General features: G+C 44.3%; 1 protein-coding gene across 3 annotated transcripts in view; it reads left to right on the top strand.

The window, feature by feature from the left end:
• Positions 1-21,335, top strand: part of LOC111268243 (uncharacterized) — a 49,412-nt gene extending 28,077 nt beyond the window's left edge. Inside the window, exons 1-4 of one of the 3 annotated variants that reach the window (XR_002685082.2) lie at positions 1,507-2,925; positions 18,531-19,129; positions 19,340-20,918; positions 21,151-21,335. Coding sequence is in view for 2 of the 3 variants with exons in the window: in XM_022847101.2 (XP_022702836.1) it covers positions 2,401-2,925; positions 18,531-19,129; positions 19,340-20,117 (1,902 nt within the window). In the remaining variant the exon portion in view is untranslated. Of the gene's footprint in view, positions 1-1,506; positions 2,926-18,530; positions 19,130-19,339 lie in introns of those variants that run through there. The other 2 variants (XM_022847101.2, XM_022847102.2) reach the window with 2 other exon arrangements.
• The last annotated feature ends 555 nt before the right edge of the window (positions 21,336-21,890 follow it).

Here is a 21,890-nt window from a genome sequence, read left to right as displayed (position 1 = left end):
ATATACAGCTATAACTTTCGTACCCATTCCCCTACTACTAAATATTTCCCATATCTGATCATCTTGAGGTTGAGAACCGCCATTGTGTCCAGCTCTGTCTAAAAAAACCGACACTTTTACTGTCATCATTGCATGCAACAGAAACAAGACGGCAGCATTAGCATCAACTGGGTAGGAGACTCATGAGGCATAGTTGAAGTCATTCATAGGGCTCCCCGTTTTTAGTTGACATCCCGTTGGCTCAATCTACCTGGACAGAGCTCTATCTTTCACTTCTTTTTCCGTCCAGTGATGATGACGACTTTTTCTTATGTTAGCGTTGGTGGATGCCTCGTCGTACGTTATGGACAGCACCTTCGCGCGGAGCAGCCAGCCACGACGACAGGACTGCCGTCGACGGGTCGTCGCAAACAACAGACAGTAAACAACTGGCTATCGGGCTGCGCAGATAGCAGCAGTATCGACAGCACCAGAAGCTGTAGCGGGAGCTTCGCCACCGTACGCACCAGGAGAAATGAGCTTTCGAAAAAGGAACAGAACGAAGTCTAGACCAGATAATCGTCCGACTTCCATTACCGTATCAGCAACTACCATGACAATAATACGGCATCAATGAAGTACACGCTAGCTATAAGCAACACGCAAGCGGCGACCTCTTGTTACACGATGAGTGGAAGTACTTTTGGTTGGCAAAACGTTTTAGCCACACACAAAGTCGTCTACGTTTTATTTAACTCCAATTTATCCCACTGGTTGCAAATTATTACAGAGCTACGGTGAGAGGCAGAAGTAATAATAATAGGTTAAATTAAACTAAAACTGAGTAGCAGTTTTGATTTTGCTAAGTGCTCAACAACCTTGAAATGAAGCGTCAGAAGACCTTTTCTGGTCGCTCTCACTCTTGCTGCTGCTACTGCTCATCAGGGTAGCTCAAACTGAGCGTTAGTTCTGTATTCGGTATTAGAAAGACGACGACACCGATTCCGGATAAGGTGTATTGAAATAAGAGGCTGTTGTTTGCGTCGACGACTAACTAGCGCGCATTAAGAGCGAACATTCCGAAGGCTTGTAGTTTATCGTATGCAATACAGTTTAAGACGCATTTATTGAGCTTATATGAGATTTCTATTTGTACAAAACTGTTCGATCACTCTTGCAGCGATAAGGCTGCAATACGCTTGTGAAGCATGGAACAACCTTGAGTATTATCGCAGTATATGATTCGACTATAGCTTATATACTGTGCTTTTCTACTAGGTCATAGCAGCTACTAGCGAAATCGATTTAATCAGACTTACTATCTCTACTGGACCATTCAGTCTTCAAACCTTCTTCGATATCTATATGCCGTATGTATAAATACATGCATGTATAGACACACGCTCATATATATTATTACTACCACTGCTTCTAGTAAGGGTTGGCTGGCGAGTCACAGTCGAGGACCCGATCAGGTCGAGGCAACAAGGCTTGCCGGTCTGCTCGAATCCGACAGGCTTGGGCCAACTTGGAAGACCGAATTCGCGCACAAAAGGCCGCAGCTCTTCTGCTGCTGTTGCTGCGCTGCCGCAGCACAGGAGCGACCGAAGCGGCCCAAGTGTCCGTCAGCTGGCGTCTGCGCTGCTGCTACTGCCGCCGTCGATTCGACCCGACCCAAGCGAAGCAAAGCGAGATCTACAGCGACCAGCTACGACCCACCGGAGCACCATCAACAAACCAATAGATGGAGACCAACAGCAGCGGCAACCGTAATAACGAGAGCCACTAACGAATGAGTAACCGGCAGCCGCCTCTTGTTTGTCGCCGCTGCTCAGCTCGAACTCAACCACTCTCCGGCTGCTGTTGTTGTCGGTGCTCCTGATGCCGCAAGCTGCCGACGTTGATACTGTTCATCTTTGCTTGAACTCCGACCCTCTCCGCATCCGGTGCCGCTCTTCCTATTCCGCTCGGGCTGTGCGCAGCAGCGGCCGTGGTTCGGATCTCTGAGCGACCGGGAGGAGAAGCTGCATCACCTTGGTTCAGTGCTTGCTCAGCGCCTAGTCCAGCTCAGTTGAACGTCGGAGCTCAGCGAGAACGCTTCGTCAAAAGGCCAATTCGAGAGCGACGGCAACTTGGTGGGCCAGCTATCACTGTTTGGTCACATAGTGAAACGGCTCTTAAATCAGTAACACGGTAGTGTTCCGACCAAAAAAGAACAGAGATAGGAGTGAAGACTGAAGTGTGCGTGGACAAAGAAAATAAACAGATGTGGTATGATGTGTATTGCATGATAAAAGGATATTAATGCCTGATGCGGGCAGAAGAAGTTAAAGCAGCGCCTTTTTAATAAGGCCTGTGGGCTCTTCTGAGGATTTATTACGTGTGATTTTTCCGCGTAGGCCATCAAGTAACTGTTACAACATGTCGAATTACAACAATTTTAACTTTGCAAGACCGCGCTGTGCAGAGTCCCTACCACGGATACCTTCGTACAACGTGAATGTTCACAGCCAGACGTCGCATTACCCGCAAAAAATGTCAACTGGCGCTGCTTCGGTAGCACCTGTAACGGCTCCGGAATATACCGAGATTACGCTACGGCCGCAGATGCACCCACGGGGCCACTCTGCCGAAGCCAATTCACATACCTTAAGTCGCACTTCAGCTGCTGGAACATTCTTTGGTGTGTACGGTGTATCAAGTGTAACGACCGCTCATTCAGCGCCTTCAATGCCAAACCGAAGTAATACACTCGGGACATACGGTCGAAATGCTGCGAGGTGGTCCAATGTTGCCAAACGTAACTCTTTAGGCCATACCCTGTTGTTGGACAAAGGCGGCAATGCTCTTGATGATTTCTACCGCACCATCGATTCGAAACCCTCGCAGTTCATCGTTGGGCGACAAAATTCTGCACGACCTCATCACGTTTGTTATTCGCTACAAGTGAGTTTCTTGTTTTTTAGTAAAAGCATGTTCCTAGCAAAGTTTATAAAAAAACCAATTTTATTGTACTAATATTTTATGTGAGACAACCAGTTACATTTCTTATAAGTTATAAGCACAATAGGAACTGTTTACAATCTCTAACAAAGATCTAAGGCGATAAGGCCTTGGGAAAGATATTAAAGAATTCTGCATTAGTGTCTATCTAGTAAAAGATAATATGATAAGGCAGCTTTTGGGAAACTTACCTGATTATGTTCACAATAGCATTCTTTTTGTTCTACTTAAACCATAACCAACAAGTAAAAGCGAGCTATTGCACCGCTTATGTATACGAACTTCGATGAAAAAAAACTCAAGAGTCAAGGGAGTATTTTTTAAAAATCCAAGTTTCCTATGGTGCGAAATGGGCAGCCATGTTCTGAAGTGTAGCTTTAGCCGGACACAGTAGTAGATGCTCTGATTCCAACTCCACAATACTTCTATCTTAAGCAGGCAACGGCATAAATTTCTCTAAACAACGCCTTGCATTATCCTTATTACCAACGGCAGGGAAGTTGTTCCGAAGTCATTATAAAAGTAGACATGATGTTTTTTCTAATCCTATCATATATATGGATCTTGTAAGCGTTAACAAACAGAAACAGGCAGGACAGATCTGTACCGCATGCAACCAATCTATTATACAACCTGTAGCGGTGCCAACTCCGTTTCTTGATTAGAATTCCTATTTCTCCTTTGCTTTGGTTCTTCTAGTTAGCTTCGATCCATCTATCCTGCGCAGGTTGCGTGCGGTTCGGCAGACTCAGGTGGGCCGGATTTTTTTTCTTTGATTGCTTGTCCTTCGCGTCTGTTGTCTTTAAATACGGCAATCCTGTTTGGGGGTGGGGCGAGCCTGGTGCTTGTCGATAAGCGAAGAAGAGCTTACAGACGGACCGGGTCTGTCGTCGGCCTAGCATGCCTCTGTCTCTCTCTAGATGCACCATCAACAACCAGTCAGTCAGCATGTATTGGATTATGGTAGGTGCTTACAGTTCACTTACTCCCGAGATGGACGGGAGTCGCTGATGTTGAATGTAGAAGGAGTGCTATCACTAGTTGCATTTGTACTTGAGCTAGAGACTGTTCGTGCATTTCCGTAGCCAGTCAATCCACTTGCCTGAGGCTGCCACTGTTACTGCGGCTGGAGCTACTGTACAGCCCAGATCCCCGGCAATCCCCGGCAAAATTTGTGTATGGGTCCTGCGGTCTCGTCTCTGACACGAGCCTAGCGCCTAACCACTCACACGTAGAGAGATAGAAAGACAAAAAGAGCAACTATTTTGTAAGCTCTCCCCGCTGGCCAGCTATCAGCAACAGGCGACCTGAACACAAACACCATTAACAATGCAAACACTGCATAAAAACGTAGCTACCATCACTCAACTCTGACAAGTACTAACTAGCCCAGCGACAACTATCAATTGCTGTTGATTACATTTGTCGCGCAGTAACACAATGACAATATTATCGACGCTTGTATATCACTCTTACTCTATGTAGGGCGAGGGATCTCTAATCAGGAAAACCATTTGAGAACGACAGTTGCCCTACTGTGATAAGAGCGCTCGAATCGCCATAGAAAATTTTCTACTTTCCTTGACGGACTAGGCCAGAGGAGGGACGAGAAAGCGTGATGTAACCCGTCAGAGATCCTCTTGTGGTGCTGCCCTTGAATAACCACTCAGAAGCAGAAACGATTTCCGGATACATACGTGCGCATATTTATGTTTAGCACAGTCTGTCTATACTGATAACAAATATTATAACCGAATACATACCCGCCTAAATACGGACATATTGATTAATCGAGTGAATTTTGGTCCCGACAAAAGGAGAAGGCTCCAAATCGTACAAGCAAATTGAGAAAAAATCACCGTTAACTTAAAATTATCCGACTGTGAAATTTTTTCAATAATCATCGGACGCTGTTGGGTAGAGAGGCTGAGGTGGTGGTACTCGGCGAATGGAATAGTAGAGAAGTATTTGTTATACGTCAAAGTCTTGGCGAGTTTTTACATTTCTGAAGCTTGGATGTGGCGTAGCGTGGGGTGGCTTGATGTGGGATTTGTCCATTGTGCTTATCTCCTTTACGTCGTTTCTCTGAACGAGTTCGTTAACCCGTAGAGTAATAAAATATAAGAAGACCTTTGCGATAATTCTTAACAGCAGCAGCAATAACAACAGGGCTTATAGTATGACTCGTGTCGTTGCACACCCCTTACAGGAACATTACCGATGTGGCTACACTAACAAGCATCAGCAATAACAGGGACTTGACAGTCGCGAAACTCTTGTCCAGCGATAGAGCAACATCAGAATATTTGAGCTGTACGGCGTTGTTCGTTGGGTCCTCTTCGCTCGTCTATTTTTGCCTTTACCTGAGAAACGTTAAATGACGTAAAGATGTAAGTCTAATTATTACGTCCGCCCTCACCCGCCCAACACTGGCTACGCTTCAACCATGAATGGGCTTCAACTGTGCTGTGGCCGCGCGCGAGGGGTATCTCTATCTGAGCGCCATCAACACCGGCAGTCATGCAGTCCTAAAGAGAAGACTTATGTTGCGGAACAGTGTTGTTATTGTTGTCGTAGACGCAAAGCCAAGGCAGCGAGAACAATCACACAACCAAGACAAGAAGTGTTAGATGATGGCTCCAATCTGGTTCACGGTCCGGATAATGTTCATTCGTTCGCTTGGTACGTCGCTGAATCGACGGTCCGGGCGACCGACCGGATGAAGTACCGTGAACGGCCGCTGCAGCTGTTATCGTTGTTGTTAACGTGGACGTCTTCTGTCGTCCTTTCTGTATCATTCTATTCTCTTTTCTTTACTCGGTTTTCCTCCCCCATCTTCGTTCGCCAAGCAACTCCAGCTTAAGCAAGAATTTGCTTATATTTTCTTTCGCTTCTTCGTCAATTCCTTCGTTTTTTTTTTCTTCTTTTTGTTCGTCTTCATTTAATCATGTTTTATGTTAGATTGCTTTGCGTCGCTATCTTGAGGGCGGCGGTTCAATGTTAAAGCGTAAGTGCTGCCTGGACACAAGCATTCGGATAAGAGCATAATAACTGACTGGTATCTTGATGTGAGGTTGTGTGCGTGCCTATATATATCCCTGAGCTGAGTCGCTCTAAGTGTACGAGTCAATATGAGTGCTTTTCTCAATGTATGCCTCCAGTCTACGTGCGCATGTGGGCGCTTGCCGAAGCGTGACAAGTGCTAACGTTGAGCACTGCTCAATTCCGCCACATGGAGGCGCTCTGTCGGAGCGCTGTTTCTGTCTACTGCGGCAGCGATGTCCGCCTGTCTGACCATCGGAACGTCTTGGACCCGAAGTTCGTCCGTCCTCGGCACCGCCAGCGCCGGCCGAACAGCAACAATATTCGTAGTAGTAGCAGCAGCAACACCACCGCTACCAATGTAGTAGTATATTGCGTGTAGATGGTGTCGTGGCAACATCACTCACCCGATCAACATCTTCCCTAACAACAAACACCCGAAGAATGAATCTAGTCGTTGTCATAGTCATTGTCGACAACAACAACAACAATAATAGCGATAGGTTAGCAACATTATGACTAACAACAACAGCAGCGTGGCTAAAACGCCATTCGTAACGCCAACGGCGGTAGAAAACCATGTGCTGGCCGGACCCCTACTGACGTAGTGTCTCCTCTCTATAACGTAAAACTTACTATCATAGCTCTATTACGCTCTCTTTGATCTCATAGTGCGAGCATTTAACATCACCTTCTACATTTAGTCACTTGCCTATGACTTGTTCAACGCCCAAAGGCAGCCACCCGCTACACTTCAGGCGGACGACAGATCCTCCACGGCTTGTCTGTCTCTGTGTGTTATCGTGCTAGGCACGATTGCTGGTGCTGACGTCGATGCCTTTTCACTACGGGAGGCAGAAGGCAGGCTTACACAGGCTTGTTCCTCCCTAACCGGACCTACCGCTTAAGTGCGAGTATAGGTGGACGAGAAGATTTAGCCACAGCAGAACAGATCAGCGTCACGCTATTCAGACGCTATCGAAGTTGCTCCCCCACCCTGGTCATGGTGGACATCCGGCTGAACTTCCGTTCGAAATGGAGGCGCGATAGCAGCAGGAGTCACACATGACAGCAACAGCGGCAACAAAAGATGCTGAGTAGACAGCGAATCAAGCTCAGTCGAACTGTCGCCATGGGTCGAAGTTTGCCTACATGAGAGATAGCCTCTCTCGTCCGTAATCTTCAACAGTCTTAGTGTTCCCTAAGGGGTCCACCTGTAAGATGAACCTAGAGCAGCGGGTTCGTCAGTCTAAAGCGAACACTTTCATCACTGTGAAATCCCATATACCCAATATTAATACTATAGATACAGAGAAAGCTCCAAGTCAGCTCAAAATGCGTCTCGTTTCTATGTAAAGTTTATATTGATATAAGTCAATGATCAGGCTCTAGTCCAGCTGATTACGATACTGATAATAACGAATCGGTCATCTTACTCACATTTACTTGTTATTGCCAATGGCTGCTAGTCATTATAGCTCTGCGATTAAATGATGAGCTAAATGATCAATGAACTGAGCTGCCATTGGCGAGCCTTGATTACAAATCAGTTTAATGATGGAAAAGCGGGAGGCTCTTGGCGATCGATGCATCTGCGATAACAATTCGCTGTGTGTGAAGGGACAAAGGCTATAATAGTAGACGGAGTTCTGCTACCGTGGTATGGCCTCATTTTCACGCTACTGATTTTTACTCCACATGTAGATCAGTCTATGTGCAATACACAGACGTACATTCAGTAACGGCAATTCGAATCAATAAAGTAAACCAAGTATCGTTAGCTCCAGTAAAACTTTCTTATTATCCGATTGTGACTCCCGTGGAGCAGTTTTAGTTGCCCAGAACGATGTAACAATTAGCCCGTAATCTTACAGTTTCTTGACAACAGTAAATTGCCTGTACCAGATCTTCTCCAACTTTTGCTGGAGGCTTTTGAGCTGTCTTTTGGGGTAGCTATCGAATAACGCTCGTGTGCGTCAGCATAACAAAAGGAACGGAACCCCCCCTGGCGTTAACTTATCTCCTGAGGGAACGTAAGCAAGGGATTGACATGCTATTATCATGTACAATATAGCCGTGTTTGAAGTAGTTTAGGCGGAAAAAATCAATGCGTATATGCTTAGACAGTGACTCGCAAAGGCTGACGGAGCGGAATTACTTTCTTAGTTGTCTTTCGGGGGAATACGGTGCAGATGTGTCAGTTGAAATGATCTGGCAATCACATGAGTGAACACTCGTGAATTATTATTTCATTACTCGGGAAATGGATACAGTTAATATTATATATAACTTCTAAAAATATCGTTGATAAACTAAGATAAGGAGAACGTATTGGCGCTTGAGACAATATAACTGTCAATTGAGCAAGCCCTTTTATCCGCCTGTTAGTTGAAAACGTAAAAAATTATGTGAGTACGCATAAAAACCATTGATCTTAGTCACTTGGCCTGTCATTGCTGGATAGGTAACAGAATTTTATGAAATTATATATGATTAAAAAGATAAGTATCAAAATATAGGTAAATATAATTCAAGGCTGTGATTTTGACCATAACCCGATGACTACTCCACATTGTAATTACATCGCCACTTACGACTCCTGCTACTACTACTACTTATACTTCTGTTCACGACTAGACGAAACTTCGAGGGTTACGATGGAATGATCTTGTTTCATATTGACCTTCAAAAAATGAAGGTGATTCCTCGCTAGCGCCAAACTTGCCAAAGCCCGCTAGAGTCGTTCGTAACTAAGTAAATGCTACGGCGCACCGCGCCCCGTATTGCGCTAGATGGATATCTGTTTGTGGAAGTGTTGCTTCTCTCATGTCGTGATGCAAAGTTTAACTTGAAATCTTGCCGACGCGTATTTAGGTATTTTTAATACGGTTTGCTGCTAAATGACGAACACGGCTAGCTGAGTGACAAGGGATAAAGCAGACGGGCGGCCAGACAGGACGCTATTGCGTCGCTATTAAGGACGGCTGCCACCTGTTGCCATCTGCGCCTGTCTGCCTGCCTGCCTGCCTACCTGCCTGTCTAAGAATGTTCGCGTCTGCTGAATGTTTTTACTGTTATTCCACGTATTCTCATTATTATAACAGCCGGAGTAATAGTAGAAGTGCTAGCGACGATGAGTGGTTGTTTGCCTGCTGTGTGGGTGAAAGGGTGGGTATGTGCGTGTATAAAGCAGGGTGTTGATGGTCGACTTTTATCTTTTGGTAGGTGGGTAGGTGCACCATCAGCATCACAAATCGTCTGTGCGAGTTTTACCAACTATGGCAGCATTTGTTTGTGTTCAAACGTTGCCATATTTAGACAGGCAGCGTTCGGCTTTTCCAACTGGTAATAATGTTATAGTTACTCTTACTGCTTCTAACCGCTGCCGCTAGAAACGTGACATAAGAATAAGCAAGCCAAGTGCCATAAGAGGGATAATTACACGCCGCAAAACAACCACCGACGGATCGTAAACGTAATAAGAAAACAGGAACAAAAATAATCATAATTCTACTAAGTGAAGACAGAGCTCGGCTGAACGCGAAAAAACGAGCGGGAGGGTGAAAAAAAGGGAAAGAGTGAAAAGTCAGACAAAAGCGCCGAGAAGCAACAATTAAAGTAGTACTGGTGCTACAGCACAACTTATCACCACGAGCCTCGGCGTCCAGCATTAGCATATTGGAACGATATCATTACTATCGCCGTTATTAGTATTATCACTAGATATAAGGGGCCTGTTAATGTGCAAGCGTTTCTGCCGATGTGTGTACATTTGCGTCAGCACAAGCTATGTTCGTTGTGAATGGCCGTTAACATTTCCAAGCCGTATCAAGAAAGGCACTGAACGTCGATCGCAACAGCAACGGTGACCACTAGAGTCGTATCCTGGACCATGGGAAGAATTTGAGTAGAAATTCTCATTGATAATAGGCCAACCAGCGATGCTTGCCTTAAATCGCGCCGTCACAGCTATGACCACCAGGTCTAACAGCTACCTGCGCTTGTGCCTGTCTCTTGTAGAAAAGGAGCCGACACAACTAAAGTAATGCTATCCATATACCTACATGGATTGCCCCTTGAATTGTTATTTATCATTATTGTTATATATAACAAGGACAACCATCGACGCGTGAAAAAAGATTGTCTTCGTCATTATGTTCGGCCCCTCTCAAAAAGCGATCGCTCCTTCCCCGAGTTATCGGCCAGCTAATGTCAGTGACTCCAGCTGTAGCAACAATAACAATAAGGAATTTTTCGCTTTGCACCGTCTCGTTATTATTACTGTTGCTAAGCGTATTAAATATTATCACTTATTCCCGACAAGTTTCTCGGAATTAATAATGCTTTTTGGAGTTTCCAGGCCTAAGGAACTCTCTGACGTTAAGCCGATATCGGTGGCAGGCAAATCACAAGCAGTTCTGCCCAACGCTCACGTGTGATTCGCTCAGTGTCAATCGAACGTTTCGCGTAATTTTTAGTAAGCTCAAAGCGATGTCACTATAAATACGACCCGGCAGAAGGCAAGCTTTCAATTTGTCAATGAGGATAAACGAGACTACAAGGCCAAAAATGTGAGCTTAAATTTTTTTAACTCTTCAGTGATATATGTTGCCAGTAGAATGCACGTCCAGATTCCTCGGGACGATAGAAATAAAAACAGCTTTGTTTGTATAGTTGAGACTCGATCCCAAAACCAACATAATAGACCGTCACCGTTGCTACCAGATAAAGAATCATCGCAATCTACGCACCTCTGGCCGCTTGCTGTAAATGTGAAAACAAAATCTATTCAGAGTTGGTTCGCAGTTCCAAAATACACACACACACACACAGATATTCACTCATATAGAAACTAAGTTTGGCGAAACGGGACGCGGACCGCATTGCTTCAGTAGCCGACGCAAAATGATGAGATGCGAAGAAAGACACCGCGCTATTTGCAGCGCACGGCGTCGTGGTCGTTAAAATTGAAAAGTTATGAATAATGGACACACGCACACAGACAACGAGAAAGAGAAAGCTAGATTGCAGAATGACTATTGCCTACAGGAGCAACAATGTGTGCAGATAAATAGTGGATGTATAAGGTCTTCTATATGTTTCGTTGGCCCTTTGCATTACTCGACTCCACATAATGCCTGCGTGCAGTAAGGAGCAAGGCAGGAGTCTTTACTCACGTTTCGAAAAATAGAGCACTCTTGATCGCGCCCCTGTAGCACAGCTCGATAGCACGCCTAATCAAGAGGAGACATTGAGGTGTCTGGGTATTAACGCATTTTCAACGGCTGCAACGCCCCCACCCTGCTTCAGTTCCACAAACTCACCGCCGTCAAAGCTTTTCGGGTTTTGCCTTTGCTGCCGCTAAGCGAAGTCCCTGCCACCTAAAAGCCGCCCTTTATGGTGGAGCTTCTGAATAAAAGGCTGGCTTTTCTATCGCGTCGTGACATTAATAAGTTCGTTCTGTGTTAGAGGCTTTTGAGAATTCATCATTATTACGTAATACTGCCAAGCCTTGAATTGTTAGAACCGCTTCTGCTAGATATCGCCGCATTGTATGTGTCAGCCATAGAGCTAAGTGTGCTATGAGGACAACACGTAGTGTGGTCACACATGAATCACCTTGAAACACTGTCGTTCATTACCGTTATTGCTACTAGACAAATTTTTTACTTTTATTTCCATGTACATAGATTGAGCGGTATGCTATTGAATCATCATGAGTAGTATTGCAAGTTGAATCATAATGTGGTCCCAATTTACTGCATAGCAAGGGGAAAAGGCAGTGACTCACCAATAGTTTTTGTGCTTTATTCGTCGTTTATTCGAAATGATGTGATAATGGCAAGCTATACCAAGCGGTAATGTGCCGACTTTTCCTCTAATTCTACCGTTCCAATTTTTGCTCCTTTTTCTCTAAGGGCGAGTGGGTATTAGTATTAGAGATTTGACATCTTTGTTTTCCCGCTCTGTTATCCCTCCCCCCCCCCCCCCCATTTGAGCCCAGTCTGATACGTTTAATTTTTTTTCACCTTCATCAGTGCTTATTGTAATGACTACATCAGTGGTTGCCACCGGTGTAGTCGTTACAGGATAGCCGGGAAGACTATACACGTTTTCCGTTTCTTCACCGTTGCTGCTAATGCTGCCTAGCTCGCTGTTCTTCTCAGCTTTTTCTCGCCAGGGTCGAGCCTGCTTTTTTACCTTGTACAACTTCGTTTTCTTTACAACCGCCTTCGTCCTCTTGGTATTTCTCTTCTTGTGATGGTCGTCCCTCGTTAGTGTTGTTTCTCACGGGGCATTTGAGAAGAATCGCTTGCTCACCCGCTTCACCCAATTCAGGGGTAGCGATTGCTCGCACTGATTCCGTTACTCTGAACGGAGCTCACTGGCGCAGAACAGCATTGGGTGAGGCAAGCACAGGCAGCAATGGCACGCCCGCCTGCTTTGGCCCTCTGTATATCTTGTCTAGCTGGGTACTTCTTGAATTCGTCATAGCCTACTCCGCTGCATCCCTGCACCGCATTAGGCGCAAATGCAGAGCGACCTTTCTTGACGCCGGCTTCTGTAGGCTTGATCTCAACATTCACAGATATGTGTCCTATTCGCCGCCGAATTCTCATGCTCTCACGCAGTCTTATGCAGCGCTACGATACAGTAAGACAGCACAAAAAGTTGTCGAATGCTTGGCTCCATACTAGTCACATATATTGCCGCTCTCTTGCTAGATACATAGGGGTGTGATGTCTGGCTAGCGAAGACTTCTTTTTTGGACACTGCAGATCACCCCTCGCTTTTCTTAATCATAGCGATGTATTACTGCTAGCGATTATGGACATGTTGATTTAGCAGAGACTGGCTGAACTCGTGAAGGCTATTTTCTACGTTTAAGAATTGAAGGGTGCGGGAATACTACCACGTATATGTATATATATATATATATATATATATATATGGCTCTGCAACCACCAGACCATACCTCTATAAATCTTACCATATTAGTAATACCACGAAACCATAATAGTTATAGTAATAATAACTGTGATAATATAGATAGTTTTTCTTCTATCGATAACAACCGTGTTGTGCATGTCCGCACGGGCATCTAACACGCCCGATCTTTGCCTACATTTTTCCAAACCTGTCGACGGTTCAGCTCTTCTATACCTGTAGAATCTACGTCTGTGAATTGATGCATAGTTGACGCCGCAAACGATGGACTGAACTGGAAAACCGCCTGTTCTGACGTGCAGAGCAGGTTATCACCAAGCTGAGCTCTACCCCTTCAAATGTGTCTCAGTAGGTGTGAATTTGGACTACTGCGGCTTCAGTTACAATATGCTGCCAGTCTTAATCTGAACTGCAACTTCAACCTTCACTGCCTACTATCGAAGCGATTGTTGAGCTGATTATCGCTACAACTTTTGCAATACAATGGAGAGAGGCCTGAGAAATAGTTGCCTGTTGAATTCCCGGACATACGGCCACATCGACACATTATTACCTACATACAGATCGTTTCCTACAAATCGTCTAGGCTATACCGAAGGTGATGGTCGTGTTACAACAACTATGAATACGGCAGAATGAACCAAACCAAAGAAGATTTTATACATATACTGATATGGACGGCGCGGTTACTGTCACTACTGACACTACAATACAATCGGCCTTGAGGCTAAGATCAGGCAGCAGATGAACACGAAGCTTTTTCTGGACCTCAGCAATGAATATCGTCTAAATGAGACGTCTCCCCCACTATCGCACTTGGTGTGTACCACCAGACAGAGTGTATAGTATTATATAATAGATAACTGTGTCCCTGTGTGTGTATTCGTTGCTGATGAAACTCGCCGACAAGGGCGCAATTGCGCTACTGCCGGGTTAAAGGTGTTGTGGTTGTTGTTGTCGTCGTCTGTGCTCAGCCCAGCGTAGTCGTCCACCAATACAAAAATTACACTCTCAAATGCTTTGGCAAAAAAATCAGTTGCAATACGGTGGTACATACTACGATGTTATTCATCTGCAGAGCGACGGTCGCTCAGCAGAACAGCGAAATCAAAGAACAGGCGCACTAGGAAACCCTCTTGGGTGTTGTCAATGTTGGCTCTTTCTTTCGTTGTCGCTCTGCCTACGCTGTGGTCTGATATCAAATGAGAATAAAGTCGCGCTGAACCTCGTTCATTCGTATGGGACGACAATGACGGGCGAGAACGGTCAGCCCTGAACGAATTCCCAAGTTTCAAAAAGTCTTCCTCACGCACTCTTTCTCTCAGGAACGTTTTTGGATGTGTCTACCGTGAGACAAGCAATAACTGGTATGACCCACCTCGAAAACATCACTCGAAGATTGGGCGACGTATCCCGTTTTAATAAGTACCCCCTTAGATGAATGACAGTAGTTAATCCACATTTTTATATTACGGTCATTAAAGCAATTTATATTTAGTAATAGGAAATGAGAGAGATTGAAGGCAAATAAAGCTGTTGTGAATACCAAACAATCATTCGTCACTAGCTCAATACTAGGTTTCTGGGAGTGTATTCGATGTTGAACATTGTTAGTTATAAATTTTTGCTATATGGGTCAAGCGAACCTTGTTGACAGTAACTGGTTGCCTATTGTTTGAATTTCGTTCATGACAGTAGAAGCGATAGTTGCCATAGTTAGCTCTAGAAGAACGTAGCCAAGATAGCCCAGTGCAAACTGGTAGCAGCCGACACGCGACCATTCATGCACCCGTTGACTACTATCGTCTTGTATAGTGATAATAAAAAACGAAATAAACTTTTTCCTATTTTCCAGTCTCGAAATCTCGAAAATAAGCGCGCCGACTAGGGAACAATGAAGAAGAAAGAGGCGCTTATTTCTTCTATAAATTATTTTGGTTCCTTAGACAGAGGCAAGAACAATATTGTTGTCGCTTGTGATGGAACTAGACGCTGCTGCGTGTGATAAAAGCTTGGCCGTGGTGGCTCTTTAACGCAAACGGTACCGAAAGATGGAAAAATAAGCGCACGGAAAGGAAACTTTAAGCTTTTGGCGGCACCCTCCATTTACAACAACAGGTTGCAGCAAAAGTGATTTTCGGCAAAAGGAGAAAGAACCAGAGAGTGATCGGCTTTGCATGTATAAACACGATTTTTTTGCTCTTCGGCGTTTTTTGCATTGCTAGCAATCTATTTTTCCTATTCTGAAAAATTTATTTTTCTTCGTCCTCGTTGATTCTTTCGGCGTTTCGACATAATGATTTGCTAACAAATAAAATAAAAACAAATTTTGGGGAAAACGGCTTCAGTTCTGTTTGAGTACGAGATGTATGCATGCCCGTGTTTAGCTGCCTGGCTAATCGTTGTTTATTGGATAATGCGAGAGAAACAGATAGAGCGGACTGATAGCTAGAAAGGAGACGCAAAGCTAACTAGCGGATAGAACTGGATTGAAAAGCGGTATAAAAAAGCAATAAGTTTTTTCAACTTGATTTTATATTTTTCGTAGATCCTTGCTGGACGATTATCAGCACGATTTACATTTTGTGCACTATAGCAAGCTCTGCTGCTATCATCACAATCGCCTCTTTAAATGACACACTAGGAACACAGGCTGTGCCATGACGGGCATAGATTTTTGCTATCTTGATGTATCATGTAGTGCAAGCCCAACCGTTGCCAGAGAGAAAGAGCAGGCAATACAGATGGGGAGGGGCGAGATGGAATCGTGCGGTCGGCCATTCGTTGGGACGAAGCATGCAAGATAGTTGTTGTGGGCTGTCTACTGCTTTTGCTGTGCATCGCTCATGCCGCACCACTTCGAAATCAAATAAAACTTAAATAGATAGAAATAGAATCAGATGTAGGTGCCACGACGTCAACAAACCATCACGAATTGCCCATATACAACAAACCTACAGACACGAAGCAATGGTGAGCAAGCACAAACAAGTGAACGAGTACCGCTAACGCTTTCGGTACTCATTGCCAACAGTTTCTCGACTCAATCAAATCGTGTTCACCGTGAGCCCAAAATCGGTTTGGCGGGGGCGGCAGGAGGGACTCGAATAACTAGTGAATAGGTGTACAGTTAATGGAGTTGGCAAGGTACATATATGTTTTTCTTACTTCACCGATATATTGCACGATCATCTCGACTTTGTAGGTCGATGCGCCGTGTTTTTGAAAAGGCTCACACAGGCGCAGACAAACCAAGGAGCGCACATACATGTGTGGGTTTTATTGAATAAACATGTTGTTGGCTCGTTCGTTTGACGTACTTTTAGTAAGATGTGACAGCATTTGGGTGGGAATCCACGAATGTAGAAGTAATAGTCGATATTACTGCTCGATGCAGCAGTAGCCGTTAGTATCTTGTTGGAAATCCAAAACATCACAATAATTATCGATCGTCTTTCACGTCCCCAAACAGATCGAAAGAGCATTTATGATGTGAGTTGAAAAAAAAATGCTTACTAAGTGAAACATGCATCGGTACAAATCTCACATCGCTTCGATAGGCCTAAATATTGGTACTTGCTCAAGAAAATGATAATATAAAAAAGAAAGTATCAACATGGAACTTCGTGTAGCACTCAGACGCTTGTGCAGTCTTAAATCTCCTACTTCCTTTTGGGATTTTTGGCACTCAACTGAACTTGAAAAGTTGACTGTTTTCTATCTGAATCCTTCGAAGATACATACTTCTTCGTTCACTGCAGTCTTTTCTTTTGATGAACTTTTAATGAACATAAATTTAAGTTGATATATGCATATCACACAAGATTGGATTAAAGGGGCTGGATACTTGACGCAGCCTTGTATTCATGGCTGTTCATTCTGATTCTCGCTCAACAGTGAATAGACAGAGGTGAATATAGACAAAGACAAAATAATCGGACATTGAAAAAGAGAACAAACTCAAACTTACATCCCGTGGCCGTTGCTATCGTTGTGGTCTAGCTGCGTTGGACCTTTCTAGCTTTCTTTACTGCATTGTTGTGAACGTCATTGTGTTAGGAAGCGGAAAGCCGGTGGACCCGCCGTAAATTTTAGATATAAACATTGTTGCCAGATATTTAGCATCATAGTGACGTGTCGGAATCCGCCTGTAAGTCTGCGTTAGAATTGAGTATTATGGGTCGGTGAATGTACTGCATGTGCAAGCCGCAGAAAATGCAATTATACAACCAGTCTACACCGAAATATGGATGTTCACAAAGACCAGGTCATCAAGTAATCAACGGCATAAAACGTCGATAAAACATAGATAGATTGGCATGTCTGAAGCACGTCCCACCGCTGGTACCGTAGCTTGTTGAATCAATGATTTGGAATATCTACACATTTACTCTACTGATATTCGCATTGACAGCCAGCCCGATCGCTATGTGTGCGGGTGTCTGTCAGACTGGACAAGCAGGTTTATAGCTGGGCTACATACCGCCCCATTTTATTATCCTATGGCGTCAACCTGTAAAAAAGCTATTGCCGCTGAGCCTACAGTGGTTGTTTTCCATACCATCTACGAGCATCTGTTGTTGCAATTATGGTGCAGTACCGTAAGCACAGAGTAGACCATTGGGTCAAGGGGCCGGCGTAAACCAAGGTCTGCACCGCATGAATGAACTGGTTCGGGTTGAGCTTCGATTAGGTGAGTCGCCGAGGCAAAGCGGCTCTAACTGGACTTCACAGAGCGATGGGAGCGTGGTTCTACGGTACGCAGTTTCTCGCGACATCAACGAAACCATGTAACCATATAAAAGCACTGCATATAAACGCAAATACCGGCTTCGTGTCGTCTCCTCTCTAAACAACGTGACGTTTTGTCGGTGTGTACCGATTACACCGTTGACCATCAGGGTCAGCGACTTCATCGTAAAGCTAAGCGGTGCCACATAGTTACTTGTTTATATATATATATGTACTGTGCGTAAGGCCCGCGAGTAGCTATAGTGTACCTTATGAAACAGACAGCAGAACACAAGCGCGGCATGTTCTGTGCAGTTGACGTGAATGCCCTTTCATTGCCAACAGGAGAAACGTCCTAAAGCTGCACAGTGGTACGACTCAAGCCGGTTCGTGCCGTGTCTCCTCCTACAGATGCTTACGACGCATATATAATTAGGCTTTTATGTACATGAAAGTTATTAAATATTGGAGATGCAAAACTATAATTGGAGAAAATTCAATTATAGTGAATCTTTTCGATTAATTTTAAAAATGCATCTGTCTATGCAAAACGTTTTTCAGACTCTCTTGCAAAGGATTTAACACTTAGGAGCACTTAGAGAATCGCATAAAAAAGTTGCTTTCGAAAATTATTTTTCCAAACTAACTTTCCTCTTGAACTTCTCCGTTAGAATCTTAATAACATTAATAATTGAGACCGTTTGATCGCTAAACAATTTAAATAATCATCATGTTAGGGCCGTCTCAACGTTTGCTATTGACCCTTATTATATAAATCTGTTTTTCGGTGTTACTAAATCAGTCTCTCCTATTTGGTTTTTTTTTAGTGCCCATGCCAACCATCGGCGACCCCTTCGTCAGCAATCATGTCCCGTCCGACAGTTACCGCAATTCCCACCATCACCGGTAGTATGATGTCGAATGAAGCAGCAATGCCGCCTTTATCGGCGTACTACCCTCAACAACAAACGCAGACTTCGCATTCTCAGGCTCGAGTTCCGCAGCATACTTCAGTGGCTCCGCCTGACCTCGAACGTTTCCGTCGCCCGGTAGAATCTCCTACACTTAGTGAATCTCGCAGTTCATTGGCTAGCTCACAACAGCAGCAGCAACATCAACAACATCAGCAGCAGCAGCAGTCATTTGGAGCAACTGCACAGCCACAGTTGAATGCTCAAGGACATCATCCGAATGGTTATCAGGACCTGGAAGAGACGTCCTCGGAGGCCAGCTCGACTAGAATCGCCTCTAGGATGAGCGGAGACCCCAACGTTACTACTTCGACAGAAAATGATACCCGCCAGCTTACTAATGGATGCAACCCAGCTAACAATCCTCCACCACCGCCATATTCGCCATATTGCCCAGCGCTAACGACGACAACAACAGTGATTCATCATGCCATTCCACCAAATAAGAAAGAAAGGTATACTGATCAGCAGAACGATTTTTCCATTTTCTTGACCGCTGAATATAGATATATATGATACGTTCACTTTACGTTTGTGTAAAAATATGTGATTCATTTTGTTTACCAAAAAGATTGTACCTTTTTGACTACAGTAAGGAAGCTTAAAAATAATCATTTCTAATGGTCGGCATTCATTATTTGTTCAATACTTTTTTGTTGCAACAGCCTGTACTCGAAACTGCCCTCATCGGTTTCATCCCGCCAGACGTTAATGCGTGCTGTCTACTGTTCGTCCGTACTGATCGCGATGCTGACGGCGCTTTGTATTGTAATACTGGTCCTTTTCGGCGGGCGCACTGAGGGTGGTGCCTCGGCACTGCTCTCAGAAGACATCTTCGGCAATGCGATGGCAACAGGAATAGGCTCCGGAGCGCTCTCTGTTGTTCCCGCACCCACTGATCTTGTCGACCGTTCGCAGGTGATCATCGTTAATCGACGTAATCCCACGCAGTCGGCCGAACAAGCTGCGCAGCTCTCCGACTTGCTAGCATTGGTCGGCGCGTACAATGCTACAGCTAGGGATGCGGCATTCCCGTCCCAGTTAATTCAAACGGTCCAACCCGGGTGCACCGCAGAGGAGCAATTCGGGTATCGGCAAGGCGAGCCGTGTGTGGCAGTCGTTTTGCGTCCCGATCCTGCTTTCGTCCCAGTACCATTGGCTTCATCCGACAGTTCAGATACCACAGATAACGCAGGTAGTAACCTACTTGAGCTCGAGTGCCTTTGCGAGAATCGTCGTAACGTTCGAGTCGCCTATTCTCCATATCGAGGCTTCCCGCTACGATTCTTCCCGCGGTCGGCTCGAGCATCGCCACTGCTTGTTATGCTCCGCTTCGAAGATTTACCGTTGAAAACTGAATTGCGCATTTCGTGTGGTCTTCGAGGTGCCCGTAATATCGACGCTCGCAACGACCGTGTCAATTTCCAGATTATGGTCATCTAAATAAGTCAATCACTGTGTACGAACTATGAAATTATACCGAACAGAAGAGAAACAAAGGAATGAGATGAAGAAAACAACAAACCTCTCAAGCTGTAGCCCCAAAGAATACAAAACCCTTCAGAAGAAGCTGGACCATTTACAGATATTTTGCTGTTCCCTGGAGGGAATCAAACGGTTCAGTTACTGTTGGAACAATAAGCTAAAGATTACCACTGCTTTAGGGTTATTCTGAAGAAATTTGAAACAACCCTCCCCACGTACAAGAGTAGCTCAGCACGATGATCAGCCAACCTCGCACAGAGAGTTCATGTGAATGTAAATTTTTGTAGATAAACTCACAAATTTTTGCAACACGAACACTTGCAATGATCTGACTACGTTCGAATACGGATACGTTCATGTAGTCAAACGAAAATCTGTTAATTACCGACTGTGTGGTGGTGACTCACGCTGGCGTGATGAAGGCGGATAACGTTAGGTTACCTGCTTCGTTCGCCCTGCGTATTATAGGACGCTAATCAGCTATACACATAACGAAAGTCATATGAAGAGATGAAAGGGGAGAAAGAAAGAGTAATATAATGCGTTGAAGGAGACGAGTTTTTCGTACGTCGCGCAAATTCTATTTGCGTGTCAGTGCGAGGAAACTCCAGTGTAAAATCAAAGCATGTAAATATCTAATCTCGATATTCTGCGCGTATCGTGGAATCATGCGTTGTCCGTGGACGACATCTTTAAGACGACAGGCTCAGACTTACTGCGCTATTGCCAGCCGGTACCAGACGAGTTACATTAAAACAAGTAAATAATAAAGAGTAACATGAGTAGTCGTGCTGACCTTTTATACGGTTGCTGACTTAAACTAAATCGAAATAAGCGTATATTATTCACAAGGCTACTCGAAAGATCCAGTCTCCTCGGTGTCTTACTTTGGTTACTGCAGTAATGATGAATGAGATAACATCAATATGACTGTATGTATTAAGATAAAAAGGTAATAATTTATTGATAATGATTTAATTACATTTTCTAGTCTTGTACGATGTCCATGTGAATGGGAGAGAGAAACGTGATGGCGAAAACGAAGACAATTCGAAGAATAAAGAAGTATGGAATGGTACAAACGAACTACAAATGAACGACAAATGGAACAAAGATTTGACGCAGCGTCAAAAACAACAACGATGCACAATAATAAAACAAAGATTAAAATACTTACTCGAGTGATTTTTCTTTAAACTAATTTCATTAATAAGCTTCACACTGGCATTACCATGAGCTACCACGAAATGATGTTGACTGCACTATTTATGATGTGTAAAGAAAAACGTCCGAGTATCGACCCGTTCCTCCTTTTATAAATGCAGGCCTCTGCAGTTATAAAAGGACGAGGTATATTTCCAATCCACTCAAGTCAATTTTGGGGGAATCACGTGGACATGACACAAGTATATTCCTTTCTTTTTATACTAGGCATTTCTATCCGAATCGACATTCGATTGCTTATATTTCGAGTAATCAAATGACCGGACGTCGAAGGACGCTTTCTCGTTGGACGCAGACTGGTTGGAAACCTAGACTTTACGTTCTAAACACTGCGCTTCTATATTTCTCTGCGGTGTAGCTTTTGCACTGCAAACCGCGCCAATTATGCCACTTTGTGTCTGCACACATATAAATTATTTGGGCTCGACGATCTTTTTAAACGTTCTACATCTCTGCGTCGTTTAGAAATTTTACGTGTCAATAAAAGACAGTTTACTAATCCTATCT

Source organism: Varroa jacobsoni, unplaced genomic scaffold (assembly GCF_002532875.2).
Source record: "Varroa jacobsoni isolate VJ856 unplaced genomic scaffold, vjacob_1.0 scaffold_1268, whole genome shotgun sequence".
NCBI lineage: Eukaryota > Metazoa > Arthropoda > Arachnida > Mesostigmata > Varroidae > Varroa > Varroa jacobsoni.
The sequence above is the reverse complement of the archived record's forward strand: the minus strand, read 5'-3'. Positions and strand labels throughout refer to the sequence as shown.